This window comes from Manacus vitellinus, unplaced genomic scaffold (assembly GCF_001715985.3).
Source record: "Manacus vitellinus isolate BGI_N305 unplaced genomic scaffold, ASM171598v3 scaffold_6_pilon, whole genome shotgun sequence".
In the NCBI taxonomy this organism is placed as follows: Eukaryota; Metazoa; Chordata; class Aves; order Passeriformes; family Pipridae; genus Manacus; species Manacus vitellinus.
This window is the reverse complement of record NW_021940750.1, coordinates 9,587,217-9,603,962: the sequence shown is the minus strand read 5'-3', so window position 1 is coordinate 9,603,962 and position 16,746 is coordinate 9,587,217. Positions and strand designations below refer to the sequence as shown.

The 16,746-nt window shown below is 42.3% G+C and overlaps 2 protein-coding genes across 4 annotated transcripts in view; one reads left to right on the top strand and one right to left on the bottom strand.

Annotated features, from left to right (window-relative positions):
• ZFYVE26 (zinc finger FYVE-type containing 26) overlaps positions 1-8,286 on the top strand; it is a 46,995-nt gene extending 38,709 nt beyond the window's left edge. For 2 of the 3 annotated variants that reach the window (XM_018082558.3, XM_018082557.2), the window contains 7 exons: positions 180-377; positions 674-876; positions 1,725-1,866; positions 2,423-2,482; positions 3,769-3,951; positions 4,781-4,825; positions 5,894-8,286. In XM_018082558.3, coding sequence (XP_017938047.2) covers positions 180-377; positions 674-876; positions 1,725-1,866; positions 2,423-2,482; positions 3,769-3,951; positions 4,781-4,825; positions 5,894-6,103 — 1,041 coding nt within the window. In that variant the 3' untranslated portion in view covers positions 6,104-8,286. Of the gene's footprint in view, positions 1-179; positions 378-673; positions 877-1,724; positions 1,867-2,422; positions 2,483-3,768; positions 3,952-4,780; positions 4,826-5,893 lie in introns of those variants that run through there. The other variant, XM_018082559.3, reaches the window with a different exon arrangement.
• Positions 8,287-9,074: 788 nt separating this feature from the next.
• On the bottom strand, positions 9,075-16,640 carry LOC103761156 (retinol dehydrogenase 12). The gene is made up of 6 exons (XM_029964097.1): positions 16,437-16,640; positions 15,508-15,663; positions 15,105-15,209; positions 14,453-14,662; positions 12,479-12,668; positions 9,075-10,602 (listed from the first exon to the last, which is right to left on the bottom strand). Exons 1-6 carry the CDS (start codon positions 16,513-16,515, stop codon positions 10,500-10,502), a joined length of 843 nt encoding a protein of 280 aa, XP_029819957.1. The 5' UTR covers positions 16,516-16,640; the 3' UTR covers positions 9,075-10,499.
• Between the last annotated feature and the right edge of the window lie 106 nt (positions 16,641-16,746).

Sequence of the window (16,746 nt, the reverse complement as noted above, 5' to 3'; positions counted from 1 at the left end):
TGTGACCTAACTTGGAAATCATTCTTTGAGTGGTGTTTTGAACAAAATGACCTCGAGAGACTCCTTTCAATATAAATTAGTTATTAATTTTATGATCTCTGTCACTTAATACTCCTTTATGTTACATAAGGAAAATAAGCTACAGTGGCTATGCTTCAAGCTAATTTTTGTTTGTGTAGGAATCCCCATCAGAAGTATTTATTGAAGGGATCTTCATTCCAAGTTATGAAAGTGGAAAACTGCATATGCTGGAGAACTTACTGGAAACCATTGATCCAGGATTGGAGAGCTGGGGAGTTTACTTGATTGCAGCCTGCAAACACTTGCAAAGAAAGAACTATTACCATATTCTGTATGAGCTGCAACAGTTCATGAAGGTAAGTTGAGGGACAGTGCCATCTTTCTCAGTGAAATGTTGAATACTGTTGGGTCATTTACTTTGGTGTAAATCTCTGTGTTGGACAAGTATATTTTTGCTACTTTACAGTCCTAAAAAACAGATAGAAAGGCTGAGCCTCACTGAAGCTGACCTGCTGTTTGTGCCATAGATCTGACACATTGCAGTAACTTAACTGTGCTTAGAAGAAAACAGAGCATTACCTGCTTTGTGTGAGTGCTTTAGTACAGACAACGATTAGTTTGGTCCATCTGATCTGCAGTACATTTCTTCTAGGATCACGTCCGTGCTGCCATGACCTGCATTAGATTTTTCACTCATGGAGCAAAGTCTTACACTGAACTGGGAGGAAAACAGACGTGGCTTCTAAAGATCAAGGACCACCTCAAAGTCTACCTGCAGGAGGTCTCAAGAAGTTCAGGAAGGAAAAAAATGGCATTCACTTTTCGGAAGAAAATGTCTGCTACAGATGTGTCGAGGTATCTATAAGCAAAAAGTTGAGCTATAGGAGAGGGGAAATTCAGGCTTTAGACTCTTTTTTTTTATTGGTTGCATTTAAGTTGGCTTTAGCTAACGTGTGCTGGTTGTGCCTGACCCAAATCTGACTTTTATGTAGTTATAAGTATAGGATTCCCATCACTTTTTCCCCCGACAACCCAACCCAGGAGGTTGTTGATTGTTTCTACTAAAAATATGTCTGTGTATCAGATTATCTTCCTTTAATTTAAAAACCAAAAACTGTACAGTGCATAGACAATTATACTTTAATCTACAAGTTTTTTTTCTTTTTCTCTTCCTTTTCTCTCCAAAAAGCAAGCAGCTTTATGGTGCTTAGCTGTCTACTGGAGTTAACTCACAACATTCAACTATGCACAAGTTATAGGTGCTAGAGATAATAGAATCCCTGTATTCAAAAATCAAAGTGTAAATTTAGCCAAAACTCTCATGTACTTGAAGTTTTATATCTTGGTTTCCTTAGGGGCTTTTTTCTTTCTTTTTTTAGGCTAGACACAAACTTGGGGGGGAGTGTGTGTGATGAAATGAAAAAGTGGGTGTGGATATTTATTTGGAATCCAGATTGTCTGGCTCACTTCTTTGAAATAATGTGAACAATTGCTTAACTTCAGCTTGTCATGTATGTTAAGCACACAGATCTGAAAGGCAATCTCATTGCTGCAGACTTGGCTGCACAAAAGACGAAGTCAAAAAATAAAATAATTCTTTATATCTTCTTTTGAAATTTCTTGAAAAAATTAGTAAGTTCACATAATTAATAATTGACACTTTCTCTATTGCAAAATAAAGTCAGAATTTTCTCACTCTCTAGGCACATCAATACAGTTGATCTGCAGATGGAAGTAACAAAATTCCTGCATCAGTGTGAGAGCTCAGGAACATCTCAAATGACAGGTTCCTCCTTGCCCACACTCTTTGGAAACAATAACATGAAAATGGATGTTGCTTGCAAGGTACTTACTGCTATTTTAAAGACAGCTCTATTTTCTTTCAACAATACTAACTTGATATGAAGGTTGAAGCATTTGATGGCTGGGGCAGCCAGTTGTGTTTGTCATGGGCAGGTTACTTATGCATGCATGCAACCCATCATTTATGAAAAGTTCATGATTTTTCTCAAAGTAGCAGAGAACATGAGAACTTGGAGCTCCTCTCCTCAAACTTCCAGTTTTCAGAGGCAGAGGATCCCAAATACAAATAGTAATATGCCTTTTGACTATACATCCTATTGTGTTCTGAAGCAAGGCAAATACTGCTGCTATTCTAACCATTCCTAACTTTAGCTCATCTCCATCTCTAAGTTGCCTAACATCCCACAGGGAATCAATCAGTATGTGTGACAGTAGACCCTATATTTGCTGTACATGTTGGGATGGTGCTGTTTCCTGTTGAAGTAATGCATTGTCTTTTGACCTCTGGGCAAAATCTGAATTTGCATTAATATTATTTAACTGTATGTAATGAAAAAGGCATGTGCATCCCCAGACTTGTCTGTGCCTTTCTTTTCAGGTCATATTGGAAGGCAAAAACATTGAGGAGGGGTTTGGGATTGCATTTAGAGTTCTCCAGGTATGGAAAAGCTTGATATAACAAGCAATATTATTACAAAGTGACTCCTGTAAGTAGCAATTGTTTAAACAAAAGCCCTTTTTTTTTTCCCAAAATGTATTTTAAACCCCAACATAAAAAACCTCCTGTGAAGAAAAGTCACAAGTTCAAGTTTTATATGTCCATGTATTGGAGGAAACTTGGTAAGGAGATTAAGATGCTGCTTCAGTAGGACATGTCCAAACTAATTGGGTCCTACAAAGGAATTAAGTACAGCTTTTCCTTTGCTGTGCACCTTGTTCAGTGCCTTAACGCTGGCAAACCACACTCATAGATGTGTGTGGGGAGCTCTGACATAGTAGCTCTCTGCAGTTCATGAGAGCCATGCAAAGACACAATGAGTACATAAGGCCAGGGCTATGCCTGTACTATTCTCCTGATTTGAGACAGCAAAGCTGATTAACTGGAAACTCTCTGGGGACCTCTCTTTCCTCATATCTGGGTAGAAGTTGAGGTACTTATCAATCAGCATAGCTCATGAGCCTCCTAAGTCTTCAGAGTGTTTTTTATCCATATGGTAAGATGGTAGAGGAGGGCCACTTTTGGACAGAGGTGGCACATGGAAAGAGTATTTATGGATGTGGCAGGCCCTGCTCCTTCTTTCAGGTCACGATGTACAAGGCAGAACACCTGTTTGTAGTGAGATGAAGAGCCTTAGAAAAATAGCACTTCTTAGCAGCAGCAGTCACTACGCCCCGGTAAAAATGGAGCGGCGAATCTAGCTGCCCAGCATAGCTTCTGTTTCCATCCTTTTTTTCTTGCCTTATTCATGGCAGGATCAGTCTGCAGTTTTTATCATCTCTTCCTTCATACGGGAGCTGGTCAGTTCATATGTACAATGGTCAGTTGCCTCCTGTTTCTTGGAGTACACAAAGGGTGACTGCTGGTCAGTGGCTGGAGAAATGTAGTGGGAACATACTAAATGAGGGAGAGGTGGGTAGAGACCTAGGAAAGATCTTTTGTCAGAAGAAATAAAACTGATTTTTTGCCACCCTGAAAAGAAAGCGTTAACAGCGCTCTTGTTCTTAAGCAAAATTGATTTTTACCAGTCTGGTTATAGAAAACCTTTCAGCCAACCCTGAGTGTTAGTGACTGGAAGACCAGAGGCTCCCAAAACAGCTTTGACTTTTTGGAGCATGGTGTGCTATTTTGTCTTTAGGAGAGATTGTCTCAATTGTATAGACTCTCTGTGAGAAAACCTGCTGAGAACATTAAACACGTTGCTCCACTATTCCAACTACCTCTAGGACTTCCAGCTGGAGGCTACAGAAGTGTACAGCAAAGTGGCCAAGCAGCTGGTGAAGCAGCAGAAGTACAGTGAGATCCGGCAGCTCCTGAAGTGTGTCAATGAGTCTGGAGTGGCAGCAAAAAATGATGGGGATAACATTATCCTGAACTGTCTAAATGAGTTCAAGAACATTCCCGCTGAGGTAATTCCATCCTGGGTTGTGTCCCTTTTGAAGTAAAATGGGTATATATAATACTGCCTGCAGGGAAATCTGGTGCCTGTGCTGCTCTTCTAGTGAGTTTTTCAGATCTTCTGGCTCCGTACTTCGTGCATAGCTTAAAGATGGGAGTGCATGGTTTGCCTTATACAAGGTACTCCGAGAGGAAACAAGAAGTAGCTGTATCATGCTCCTACCCTGCACTTCCCAAATGAATACCCATGGTAGGGAGAGAACCTTTGCTTCACAGCATCCTGCCAAATGCTGCTGTTTGGAGTGGGAGGTGTTCCCTTCAGTGAAGCTTCCCTGGCTAACACAGAGAATGTGTCAAGGCAGAAACCTTCTGCCTCCATAGGAGACAATTTTATGATTCCCTTTGCCTACCACAGGTTTTTTCCCATCACAGTGAAGGAAAGTGCTGCACTCTACTGTTCTGTTAATCAGGTTAGGGGACACAATCCACCCTTTGGGTCGGGGTGGGCCATAGGGCCCAACTCCTGCTGGGGTGTAGAGAACCTACAAATTCATTTCATGTAACATCAGCCATGTCCCTGGGGGACTCCTAGGCTCATAGCATTCTCTAGAGATACCCCATAGACATGGAAGGCAGGAGAAGCTGTGATAGAGGGAAGAATTGGAATTTTTTTTTTTTTGTATTTTCTACATCTGTAGCCTTTGCAGTTGGGACAGTGCAACCACCTGCTGTGATCTCAGCAGCCCTTTCTGTTCACAGGGATTTGATCTCTGATGGGGTAGAGATTTGCAGACTATTGTCACTTTAAATGTGAACAACTTTTCCCTTCTTTGGATACAGGATCTCGATAATCTGATTCAGGATATGGACAGTGATGAAAACAAGGTAAGTAAAAGTACAGTAGAGGAACTCTTTTAGCAAGAGCTGAACAGCCAAGTCTTGGTCTACAGCCTGTGGGTTCTCTTTCACGATCTTTTTCATCTTCATGCAAGCCAGATTTTTGAAGGCTACTTCCTAGATTGTAGAGATCATAGTGAATTCCTCAAGGCCCTGGTGTTTGTGACTGTAGAGCTGTGACATGAAGGTACCAATTGGTACTATCCCCGTTAGCAACTTCAGAGTCCTCAGAGTGAGAGCTAGGCATTTGCTGTATTGAGAGGAAAAGTGTTACAGAGGGGCACGTTGGTGGGTTTTTTGGTTTTGTTACTCAACTTTTCACATAGGTGCATGCAAGTTTCTAGTAACAGCAGACAGCTAATGATGACCATTTCAGCTTACTGTTTCAGGATTATACTGTTTTGTGGTGATCAAGGGTTAGATGGTAAAACTTGTCCAATTCTGATTTTTTTTCTCTTAGAGGAAGTGAGGCCTAAACGACTTTGTTTCTTTGCTGGCTTTCATAGCAGCTGCCCAAGCCACTGGAAAGTCACACATAAATATGTGAACTATAGATACATGTTTATAGAGGTGGCTGTGGCTCAGTGTTTGTGGATTCTTGTAGATCCTGAGTGGCGTAGCTGGGAATGAAATCTTAAGATTTGTGACTGTCCTCTGTCTTGCTACAAATGGGCTTTTAATTGTGCCTTTCTGTAAGATCTGTCACTGAAAGACGGGAGCTGTTCTAGAAACAGCAATGGAAGAAAATGACAGGTTTAGACTCCTTGCTATGAGGATATGGTAAATTAATGCACAAGATAGGATTCGTGATGCTATTTTCAAGGTCTTACAATAAAGGAATTTCTACAAGACACAAATGTAATAACATACAGCTGTCTGTCTGCCTTTTTCATTGGGATTTGCTTCCTGCCATGCTCTGTTCAGTAATATGGTACTACCACCACCTTGTAATACAGACTTTTGAACTGGGTATTTCCCATGAATCCCTCGCTTAGGCTTGTCCAGTTACTTTACTACAGATTTCTAACCAAGGTCTGATTGCCTCTTCTGCTTCAGATCCAGGCCTACGTGATGTGTAACAAGCTGCGCTCTGCCTATCTGGTGTCGGTGAGGCAGGAGAAGGGCAGAGCGGTGCAGCTGGTGCAGCACGTGCGGCAGCTGGCCGAGAGCAGCGGCGACGACGTTGTGAAGGCCATCTGTGCCCAGTGGCTCTCTGTGCACCAGCCCAAGATGAAAAATCGGCTTGCCCAGGGCACCAGGAAGTAATAAGTAATTGACATTTGCCATCATACAGGAGGAAAAGGCTTCAAGACAGCTCAAAGGTTTCTGGTTCAGTACTTCTCGGTAAAATGGAAGTCTCTTGACTCATGCTGGTGGGAAATGGATGCTGCTAATGTGCCTTTGGTGGGGAGGGAGCTAAATTACAAGTGCCAGTCCTGTATTTTGACACAGTCACTACCTCAGGGTGTTTTTTGACTCTTTTTCTGACAGAGGTGGGGGAGGCAGTTTCAAACTGAACAAGCAAGGATTTAGGTGTATGGAGAGAGCACTTCTCTTTCTGTTTCTGATTTTGGTTTTTGTTTTTTGTTAGTTTTTAATTTTTGGGGGGGGGTTGATATTTTTTGAAAAGCACTGAACTTAATAATATGGGCTTTTTTAATCCAGAAAACATGTAGAGAGGACAGAAAAATTTTATCAACTCAATGTAGCCTAGAGGATAAACTTTCTGATTATGGGTTTCCTGTAAAAATTTTCAAGATTGGAGAGATCTTACAAAGACTAAAATTCAGAGATTTTTTAAGCCTCTATACAAACCATTGCTACTTTTTTTTTTATTCCCTTCACTAGTACAATATACCCAGTTTCTTTAGTTTGTTTGAAAAGGTAGGAACTGATTCTTTATAGCAGGTTTTGTACTTACCAGTTACACTGTGTGATGTGTGCCATACATATGGCACTTCAGCCCTTACTATATGAATGAAGCTATAAAGGGCATATGCTGTAAGGGGAGTACAAAGGGAAAATAAGCCTTTAAAATATCTGAAAAATCACGTACCTCTTTCTTTGCTATGGCAATACCCAAAAAATTGTTGTCATGCAGCTTTATGACTGAGTAGTTGACAGTAAACTTCCACAGTTTTTCATCAGGTATGGCAGAGAATATTTGATAAAGCAAGCTGTGGCAAAATTTAACAGGTGGTCTTCTATCCCTGTCACACAGGGATTTATTTATTTATTACCAGGATAATCTGTCCCTGTTAAGTACAATAGAACACCAAACTGGACCTGCTGTATAGACAGGCTTTGCTCTGGAAGTGTTAGGTTAATCAGTTTTATGAAAAAAGCAGCCGTCTTCGTGTAATGGCCGTGTAATGAGGGATGCTGAAAAAAGCAGCTGCTTCCCTGCAACTGTGATTGGGACGTGAAAAATTGGCAGAAGTGTGGTAGACAGTAGTATGACCTTCAAAGAAAAGAAAACCAGAACAAAACATGGCATTCCACAACAGTTTGTCTTTACTGTTTACATGTATTTCAGCAGAAGTAGGAAAACTAATTCACTTTTTTGTTAAAAAGTTGTTTACTTCAAAAGAAATGACAGGTTTTCTGAAGTGTAACCGAATTGTAAATAGTTTTATTACATAAAATAATTGAGACTGTCAAGTAAGAGTTTTGCACTAACCCCAAGCTCACTGTAATGAAAGAACAGACTTCCATGGTATTGGAAAGGATTTGGTCCATCTTCAGGGTTTCAAGAGCAGTGCCCCACTGACACAAACACCTCTCTTTGGAGGCACTCTGCTCACCAGAGCAGAGCTAGAAATGTCTGAGTAAAGCGGTCAGAAATGACCACATGGAGCTTTCAGAATCCCTTGACCACAGATTTACATTATCTCATTAGTGAGCAGTACTAATGAAAGCTTTTGTTTCCTTGGCCAGACTGACGTAGCTTTCCATCAGCTTACAGCTGTTAGGCTAATCCTAAAACGTGACACTACCTATGTCTTCAATCGTTTTTAAATCTCTAATTATGGGGAGGAGGTTTTACTGCTTGTGGGTATCCAGATCTGCATTTCCGCTAACACCTTCTTTTCTGCTCGAGTTCCTTCAGCTATACAGAGCACAGAGAGTGGAGTTTGCTGTGCAGACCTGTCAGTTCCGTACCTGCCTTTCTTCCTGACCTCTTTGCACTGTACCTGATGCACTTTATATAGTGTTTGCTGTAATTTGATGTTCTTAACCCAGAATCATAGGGATCTTTCTCATACCAGCAGAACCTGGAATTTTGATCCTGACTAACTGCCTTGTGTCACGAGTAGTGGAATTATCAAGGGGGCTTGAATTTTTGTCAGCAAAAAGGGATTGACTACTGCCAGTTAAAAAGAACTTCTCTGTTAATGACTAAGGTTTGTTTACAGTGATAAAAGAGAATAAAATATTGTGACTGTTAATGTATCTCCTGTTTAATTTTTATCTCAGCATAGCTGGGGGTCTCTTTCTAGATCTGCATTTTGCTTTTGGCTAGGCTTAGCAAAGTAATTAGAAGGGGGATAATTTTTCTTTCATGCCAAATCTGCTACAGTGTCCTCAACATTTAGATCAATTGGAACATCACATCTTTAGAAGTCCTCCCAGCAGCTAGTTCAGCCTCATACGTGTACTCAGTAATCCTCTTCAGAGAGCTTTGCTAGTTAATCTAACTCTTCCTTACAAGCTTCCCTTTGACACAGCTAAATGAGCTTTAGTTCCCTCATTTTTTTACAGATCAGTTGAGAAGTATAAATGACTTGCTCAAGGTCAAAATGAGTGGTTGTCTCTCTATGGAAATGTGTAATTTAATATGTCTTAAGTTAAATCTACAGTCAGACTTCTTTGCAAAGAGAATTGACCTGCAAGGGCAAAAATATTTCACGCTAGAGACACTTTCTGCTTTTTAAAAAATGGTTTCTCTTGCTCCTGAAAACTACTTTCAAGATCAGAGAATCGCACAGAGAAAGCAAGCCTAGTCTCCAATGCTAGGTAGCATTCTACTGCTACATTGTAGTTGTGGATTTAGCTACATAATCAGGGTGAAGTGGAAAGAGGGGGGGGAAAAAAGGTAGAGTGACAAGGAGGAACACCAATGGACTCTGAAATGTTACCTGAATTGAGTTCTCTACATTAGTAAGGCAGGTGCAGATAACAGCAACACCAAATAAACTGATTCAACATTTCTGAAAGAAGATACGGTCTCCTGTTGTAAAAGGAAAATAGCTTTATTTAGTATTGCTCAGAGGTAGCACAGGACTGATCTGCATAGATAACATCCAGACAGAAAAAATTAGAATTAGCATTTGTTTTCCAAAACTGGCAGTTGGTCAGAGTTGCAGGCTCATATGCAAGTCCAAAAATTTCCAGACATTTTTTCAGAAGCAGAAGGTAATCCAGTGAGATGTGGCACTTGGTCTCTGACTGCTTAACTCTTTCAGAAATAATCTCTGATTATGGATCAGACTCTAGCAATTTGCACCAAGTAGCACTAGAGTTCCAAGGGAGCAATCCCATTGCAATGTGGACTGACCCAGCTGCCCTGGGGAAGTGCAAGCTGTGTGGTCCTGCTCAGGCAGACTGCCAGCCAAGGCCAGTAACTGCTGGGCAGACAAATGGCAGGATTTGTCTTACCTTCCTGTGCTGTAGCTGGCTCAACCGTAATACCAAGATAGTCCCAGCTCCTGCTTCAGCTATTTAGCTCGGCAGTTTGGTGTCATTTAAAGCTCAAGTCTCAGCTGAAGCTGTTTAATATTTTTTAACACAGTTTAGATGTTTTTTACTCACTTGGTCTCTTTTCTAGGTTCTATAGTCCTTTAAAGTGCAGCTGGGGGGTTTACTGTGACAATTTTTACACCATCTTTTGCTCAGTGTTTCACAGGAGAGATGTTGATTTCTTTAATAAGATAATTTGGCCATGCACAATTCTGACAATCCTGCAACTTTTAACCTCCCAGTCACCTGCATTGAGACCTGAGTTCTCAGAAGATATGCCCAGCCCTCAGTGAACTTACTGCAATTAGTGGGCACTTAGGGCCAAGATACCTCAGTGGCTAGGCTCCAGCTACTTAGAGAGAAAAATTATTCCACTTAGAAACTTTACCTATTGCTTGGCACAGAAAGGCCCACACCTGTTTCTCTGTGCTTGAGAGCATTTGTATTGCATTTACTTGCCAGAAAATCTAATATCCTAGAGTACTTTCACTCTGCCAGGTCAAACTGTAGGAACTGAACATAACCTTAGGTAATAAGTTTAGAGTCCTACCTTTTATTATTGCTGTTAGGAAAAAAACCACAATCAAACTTTATTTAAGGTAATTTTTTTTTCTTCACAATCTAAACCTAAGACTCCAACCTCCCTTTCTATTCTAAAGCCAGAGGACAATAGCCTTGGGCTGCTGTGTGAGATACCAAGCAAAGGTTGCTCCCTGTATCAGTGCTTTAATTCTCCAGCTAGGAAAAGGGAGTGATTGCTTACAAATCTCAATTCTTAAGTGTAGTATTCCAGAAATTCAAAGTAGGTTGTGCCCATAGAGCCATCATTGGGGCAGCTGAAGTACAGCATTCTACTCCTGAGGTCTCTCAGCAGTGCTCTTCCCCAGAGAAGCATCACAGGTACACAGGAGGTCTGCGCTGCTCAGTCCCACTGGATGCCAAGGAGCTCACAGCTCACACTCCAGAGCTTCCTTGCTGTCTCGTCATCCCGGCCACGTGGAGATATGTATGCTGGCTGGCAATCACTGTAAGAGGAACATTCTTTTAATTTGTTAAGTCAAAGATCTCCATCTGCATTAGCACACTGAAATGTCTGTGTTAAGATAAGGGAGTTGCTTTCTATCAGTTTAGTTCAAGACCAGTTGAAGAACAGTGGGAAGCTACACAACAAATGAGCAAGGGTTGGTGCTAAGCCACCATGGGAAAGCTTTTAAGGAAGAATCTCTCCCAAAAGCACCAAGAACAAGTCTAATTTTATCTGTTGTTTTAACTCTTAAAGAAACCTCTTTAGTTTACATTCTCATTAATACCACTAAAATGGGCTATTAAGGCTAACCAAGCTTCTTCAGGGCACCTTTTCTAGCAAACACTACAAAAAAGCCATTCAAACAGCCCTTCATTCTAAGCTGTTTATCCCATCCTATTCATCCCATGATATGCCCAAGAATAATTACACTGTAATAACCATGCATGGTTATCCCCTTTTCCATTATCCTCTGAACTGTGGCTCCTTTCTTCTCAGCACTCTGTCTGGAATAGAGATCCTGTGTTCTCATCTGTAATGCTAGATTGTGCAATAAGTGGGAGTTTCAGAGCACAGAGGAAATGGCATCTTGTAAGGTTTCCATTCAGCCCAGTGTTTTTAGAACAAGTGCACAATCTTTGATGTTCCTGAAATGACTCTGGTGTACTCTACCTGTCTTTCTGTAGCATGCAAATTCCTTTCCTAATGTCTGTACTTGTGCTTTATACTCTATTGCCTGGAAAGTGAAAATGATTTTAGGCTAGTCCAATGTTAATTGTGAATTACTGTTGAAGTTACTAATTTCCCACCAAGTCCAAAACTCCCTTTTTTCCTGAGTTTAAAATCCATCAGTTTTCTGTACTCCAGCACATAAAATGCTACATTTTTATCCTGGGATGGACAGTCATTCAGGGAAGATTAAGACATCTATTTATATGTTTAAGTCTGATTAAGATACTACAAACTCCCAAATAAAGATCAGGCAAAGTCATTACAGAGACTAATCTGGTCACGAATTACAGGAGGAAAGCTCTGCAAAGACACAAAGGCTCCAAAGGCATCCATGGGAGGGGGGTGAGGGGAAGACAGAAAAATTTTCACATTCATTTCCCAAAAAATGAGATTGTTACAGTGCTCTACACCCAGTGGGAAGTTGACAGACATATGAATCTGTTCAAATGGCAGTCTTCAAATCTAGGATGATGATGATTTGGAACTGCTCCAGGCTGTAGCTTTGGTGATGGGAAAAGCCATGACTGTGCAGAATCCTGGAGTAAGTCAAAGTAGCCAAGAAATAACAAGTTTTGTAGTGGGAGCTACACAAGACCGTTTGCAGGATAGAGTGACAAGCATCCCAGCAGGAGTCCCTGCCAGCTCGTGGGTCTGTCACGCTGGAGAATCAAATTATTTTGTCACATACCAGACCTGAAAATCTCACCTCCTAGCTCTACAGCTCCATCAGCCCTCACAGCTACCTGGGAGCACAGGCCCCTTCTGCTCCAGTGGGGTGAAACTACAAAGAGAACCGAAGTGGTCTTTCCAGAATTGACTCAAGTGACCTCATTAACTAAACAGTTCTTCAGAAAAGTGATTTTTCCCAAGTCTCAGATCAGATTAAAGCTCTGACCATGTGACAGCCATTCCTGTACTGGCACTAAAGGACCTGCTATTGCATGAAGTGTTACACAGGTCAGGGATTTTTTCTAACACAATTGCAACAGAGCTGGCAGGGGTAATGTTCTAGTATCTGTCACCCTCAGTCTTACTAGACAGCCTCATACCCAGTCCTTTTTTAATGAAGAATGAGAGTAACTCTCATATTGCCCAGCCAACAAGGTAGCCTTCCACAGTGTATCACTTCTTCAGCTTTCACCCACCTGAAATACTGTCCTGTCACAGAGTCCAGTTCCTCAGCTACTGCACAGTAGACACTGGTCTGAGCTCCTTCCCAAGGTGTCTTCAAGAAGAAGGAGAATATCTTCCACAGCCAAGTCATTACAAATGAATGCCGGACCAACTCAGAAGAGACAGAACCAGGATGGAGAGCATTTGCTGTGACTTTAGTGCCTATGGCAAAATAAAGTAGTTCAGGACAAATCTATATGCATCAAATCTATATGCATCTATATGCATCATACTCTCTACCTTCAAGAGTATTCTATTGAAGGTAGAATACTCTTCAATTCTACCTGCAGATATTCTGTAACTTAAAGGAGGAGTCCAGACTTGGATACAGAGAGAGCTAAGTGAAGTCCTCTGTAGTTACTGCTTGCTGAATGTCACAGATACACTTGACCTTTTAACCAAACCAGCAGTAGTTTGGTAAAGGCCTGAGCCCTATCTGGGCCAAGAACTTCTCTAGGAAACCCACAAAGAGGATAGTAAGCATCAGTGCACAGGAATTTGGAAGAGCATCATGCAGTTAACACAAGTAGCATGTGGCTTTTCCAAGACTGATTTATCAACGAACAAAGAAAGTTGTGGATACAATGAGTCTCATGTGTACCTTTCCCACTGTATGCAGTTTGACTACCAGCCAACCACTTTATTCCATGAGTATGACAGCCAAAGTGAGCCTTCTCTGAGCTCTCCCTACCAGGCAGTGTGACTGCATGGTGACGATCTCCCCTTGAGCTGAGTCACTTCTCAAGGTTGCTCCTCAAGGCAGAGACCTTTTCGCAACAGCATACCTTTGGATGAGCCCATCTGGAGCTGAGCCCAAACTGCAACTGGACTGCACACCAGGTGACTCTCCCCTTGAGCATGGATGCCTCTCAAGGTTCCTTACCTGAGACTAAGAAAGCCTTCCTTACTCAGGCAGAGAGATCCTTGCTTGCAACAGATCCTCAGTAAGTGACTGATGGCATGCTGAATTAATACTGAGAAACATTACTAATCCATATAGCTACTCACTATTAATTACTATAAACTTTGTATAAATAATTCCATTAGACATGAATCATTGTCCAAGTCTGAGACTAAGACTGGACCTAGCTGCATCTAGGCTCCCTAAGGAGTTCAGAAAGCCAGGGGGTCCAATCTGAACTTCAAGACTCAACAGGAGGGTCTTCCTTACCCTTTATGTTTCTAGACCTGTGTGAATCATTCTAACTCAACTTTTCTTAATAAATTTCTTCCACGTAGTGAGTAATAGAGTGAACCTTGCCATCGAACTCTGTTAAGTCATACTTTTATGACATCATGTTAAAACCACTTTTGCTAATACCTTGATGGTGATTCTTTAAGCGTTCTAAATCACTCATCTGTGACACTGGAGCAGTTTCCATCAGGCTTTCGAGAACACCTGTTTCTTTTGATTTACTCTAATAGTAATTTCCTAGGGAAGACACTGCTTCTGTTTTAGTAAATAAATACTACTTAAGTTGATGAGTGAATGACATGACTGTGACAGATGCTGTGACTTAAGAGGTACTGTCTAGTCTTATGCTTGTTCTACCACCCACCAACATTTAAGGCAACTGAGTGTGCATTAGCTTTTCTATTTGGAGACTGCAGTTGTAGTTCTCTTTTCAGCTTCCACTCACATACCACAACTGTCTGTGTGGATGCAGCTAGTTTTTGACAAGCACCAAAGACAAAGGAGATACATTCAACTGTGCCAAGCTACTAAACTCTTCTGTCCTGTTGTTGTAAAGACAATTAGTGTTCTAAGTCTCCTGGTTCCACAGACAGGAGATACCTTCTTCCTGCAAAAAGCTCTCAGTGACACCTGCCTCAAACCATTCAATTTCTGCATAGTTGATTTCCAGACCTCTCTTCAGTCCACTCTCCCCATCCACAGTGCACAAAAACCCAAGCAGAAAAACACTCCACTTGGTTCTGGAACTTGCCTTGCAGCCGCCTCGCCAGCTCCCGGGTGAAGAGCACGTTAGCCAATTTGCTGTGACAGTAGGCCAGGCCACGGTTGTAGCTCTTCTCACCCTGGAGATCATGGAAGCGGATTCGGCCTCCGTGATGAGCCAGCGAGGACACGTTCACTATGCGGGCTGGGGCAGACTGCTTCAGACGCTCCAGCAGGAGGAAAGTCAAGAGAAAATGACCTAAGGGTGAGATGAAAGGTCATCCTCTGAAGGGTCCCCCTGCTTGCTTATATGTTGTATCTTACTGCTGCCCTCACTTCAAGACCAGGAAAAACAAAAGCCCCTGGAATTAACAGCTAAACTTTTCTGGGGCCTTCAAGTTCTGCTCCTCATCTTCAAAAAGTTGGAGTTGTCATACATTTCAAAATGTCCCAAGTAACATGTACAGATACTTAAAATGGATCCATGATAAGCAAATACACCAGATTGCATCTCCAGAACTCTAACTCTGGCCTTCCATCCTTCTCCAAGAAGGAAGAATGAGAAAATCTGAAAGCAGGATTTTCCTTTGGAATTTCGCCACAGAAATTGGTGTTGAAAGATGACAATCTTTTAGGTCCTTTCCAACCCAAACTATTCTGTGATTCTATATTGAGTACAAACATGATTCCACTGGCCTTACCAAGATGATTGACTCCCATATGCATCTCAAAGCCATCAGCAGTCTTGGAATAAGGGCATAACATTACCCCAGCATTATTAATGAGAATATGGAGCTCCTTCTCCTCTGCAAGAAACAACAGACATCCTTAATCAGGGAAACAGAGAATGACGACAGACAGCACAAGTCAGCCAAAAAATGTCTTGCTGTCTGAGTTGCAGCCACATCGCCATAAAAAAAAAAAAAAATCGGCTAAGTCTCCTACCACAAACTAGCTCATGGCCTCTGACCTGCCCCTGCTGGGAAGCACAGTACCCAGCATGGTACAGAGATACACAAGGCAGGGATTTAGCATTGGCTAGAAGAGCAGATGGCAGTCCTTGGTAAAATATTTTCACTGAAAAGAATGATCTAGAGACTGTACCTGCTAGAAAATTCTCAGCAAACTCCCGGATGGACTTCGTATCAGCCAAGTCCAGCTTTTTCACAATGACTTGCTGGTTCCCTGTCTCAGCTCGGATTTCACTGGCTGCAGCTTCTGCCTTTGCAATGTCTCTGCAAGCAATGATCACCCTTGCACCTGCAAGGAGGGGAGGGGAGAACGACAAGAACAGAAACATCACTGGAGCACACTGGCTGATCAAGGCTACAACAAGCAGGCTGACTATGCACAGCATTACGAACAATATATTTTTTCTTTGGGGAACTGGCATCAGTCAGGGGAGGAGCTGGAAGGGACAAAGCCTTTCCTACTATATTGTAAGCTACAATTCAACCAAAGGATGCTTTCAGACCAAGAAGAAACATCTGAAGTGCCTCTGTCCAGGTTCTTCCAGGTCAGGAGTACGTACCACAAGACTGGTATGAGAATGTCAAATCAGGGGCACATAGAGGTACTTGGATACCAGCGTAATTTCTAAACGGATTGTGAACAGGTAGTTTAATCTTCTTATCAGTTACCCAAAAAAACAAATTAGCTTGAAACATGAATAAGTAAAGCATACAGCAGTGGACCTACAGCATTTCCCAGCTTCATACAAGCAGAACCCAGTGATAACTAGGAACTTCCCCAGTCCTGTCAAACCAGTTGCAGTGCAGAGCATTTCCATGTACCCAAGGCACATTTTTGGAGTTCAAGCAATGAAACCAGTTGAGGAACTGGGGACTTGCTGTAACAGTAGTTACAGCCTCTGGAAGACCAACACTTGGGCTCATCTGCAATAACTCTGGAATCAAATTGGCTTCAATGTAAGCATGAAACACTCCTCCCTTAGGTCCAAAAAAGGGACTATTGACACACAGGCACGGCCACTCCAGCTGCACAGGGATGCCTGCTGATGAACTGTGACTTGCCTCTCCGTGCGAGGTCTCTGGCAGTCTCCTTCCCGATGCCTGTGTTGGCTCCTGTGATTATCACCACCTTCCCCTCCATCTTTGCTGTCGACTTACACCGTCCTCCAGCGACATACCTCCTGCAAGAGGGGACGGCACCTGTCACCTCAACCTCCTTAGGTGGCTAGGGCCGGGGCTAAGCGCCCAGAACCGCGGCCTTCGTCCCAACACTGGGGCTCACCGCTGCGCTCAGGGCCCCGTGGGGTTCATGGGCGTTGTCACCCGGGGAGGCCGGTCACGGCCGTGTCGCGACCGGGGCATCAGGAGCGCG

What these genes read in the sequence shown, in the direction of transcription:
- LOC103761156 (XM_029964097.1), bottom strand. Translation starts at nt 16,515, where the DNA reads ATGGAGGGGAAGGTGGTGATAATCACAGGAGCCAACACAGGCATCGGG. An exon ending in CAGAGACCTCGCACGGAGAG is followed by an intron (nt 15,664 to 16,436) that starts GCAAGTCACAGT and finishes CCCTCCTTGCAG; the next exon opens with GTGCAAGGGTGATCATTGCT. An exon ending in GTGACAGGACAGTATTTCAG is followed by an intron (nt 10,603 to 12,478) that starts GTGGGTGAAAGC and finishes TTCCTCTTACAG; the next exon opens with TGATTGCCAGCCAGCATACA.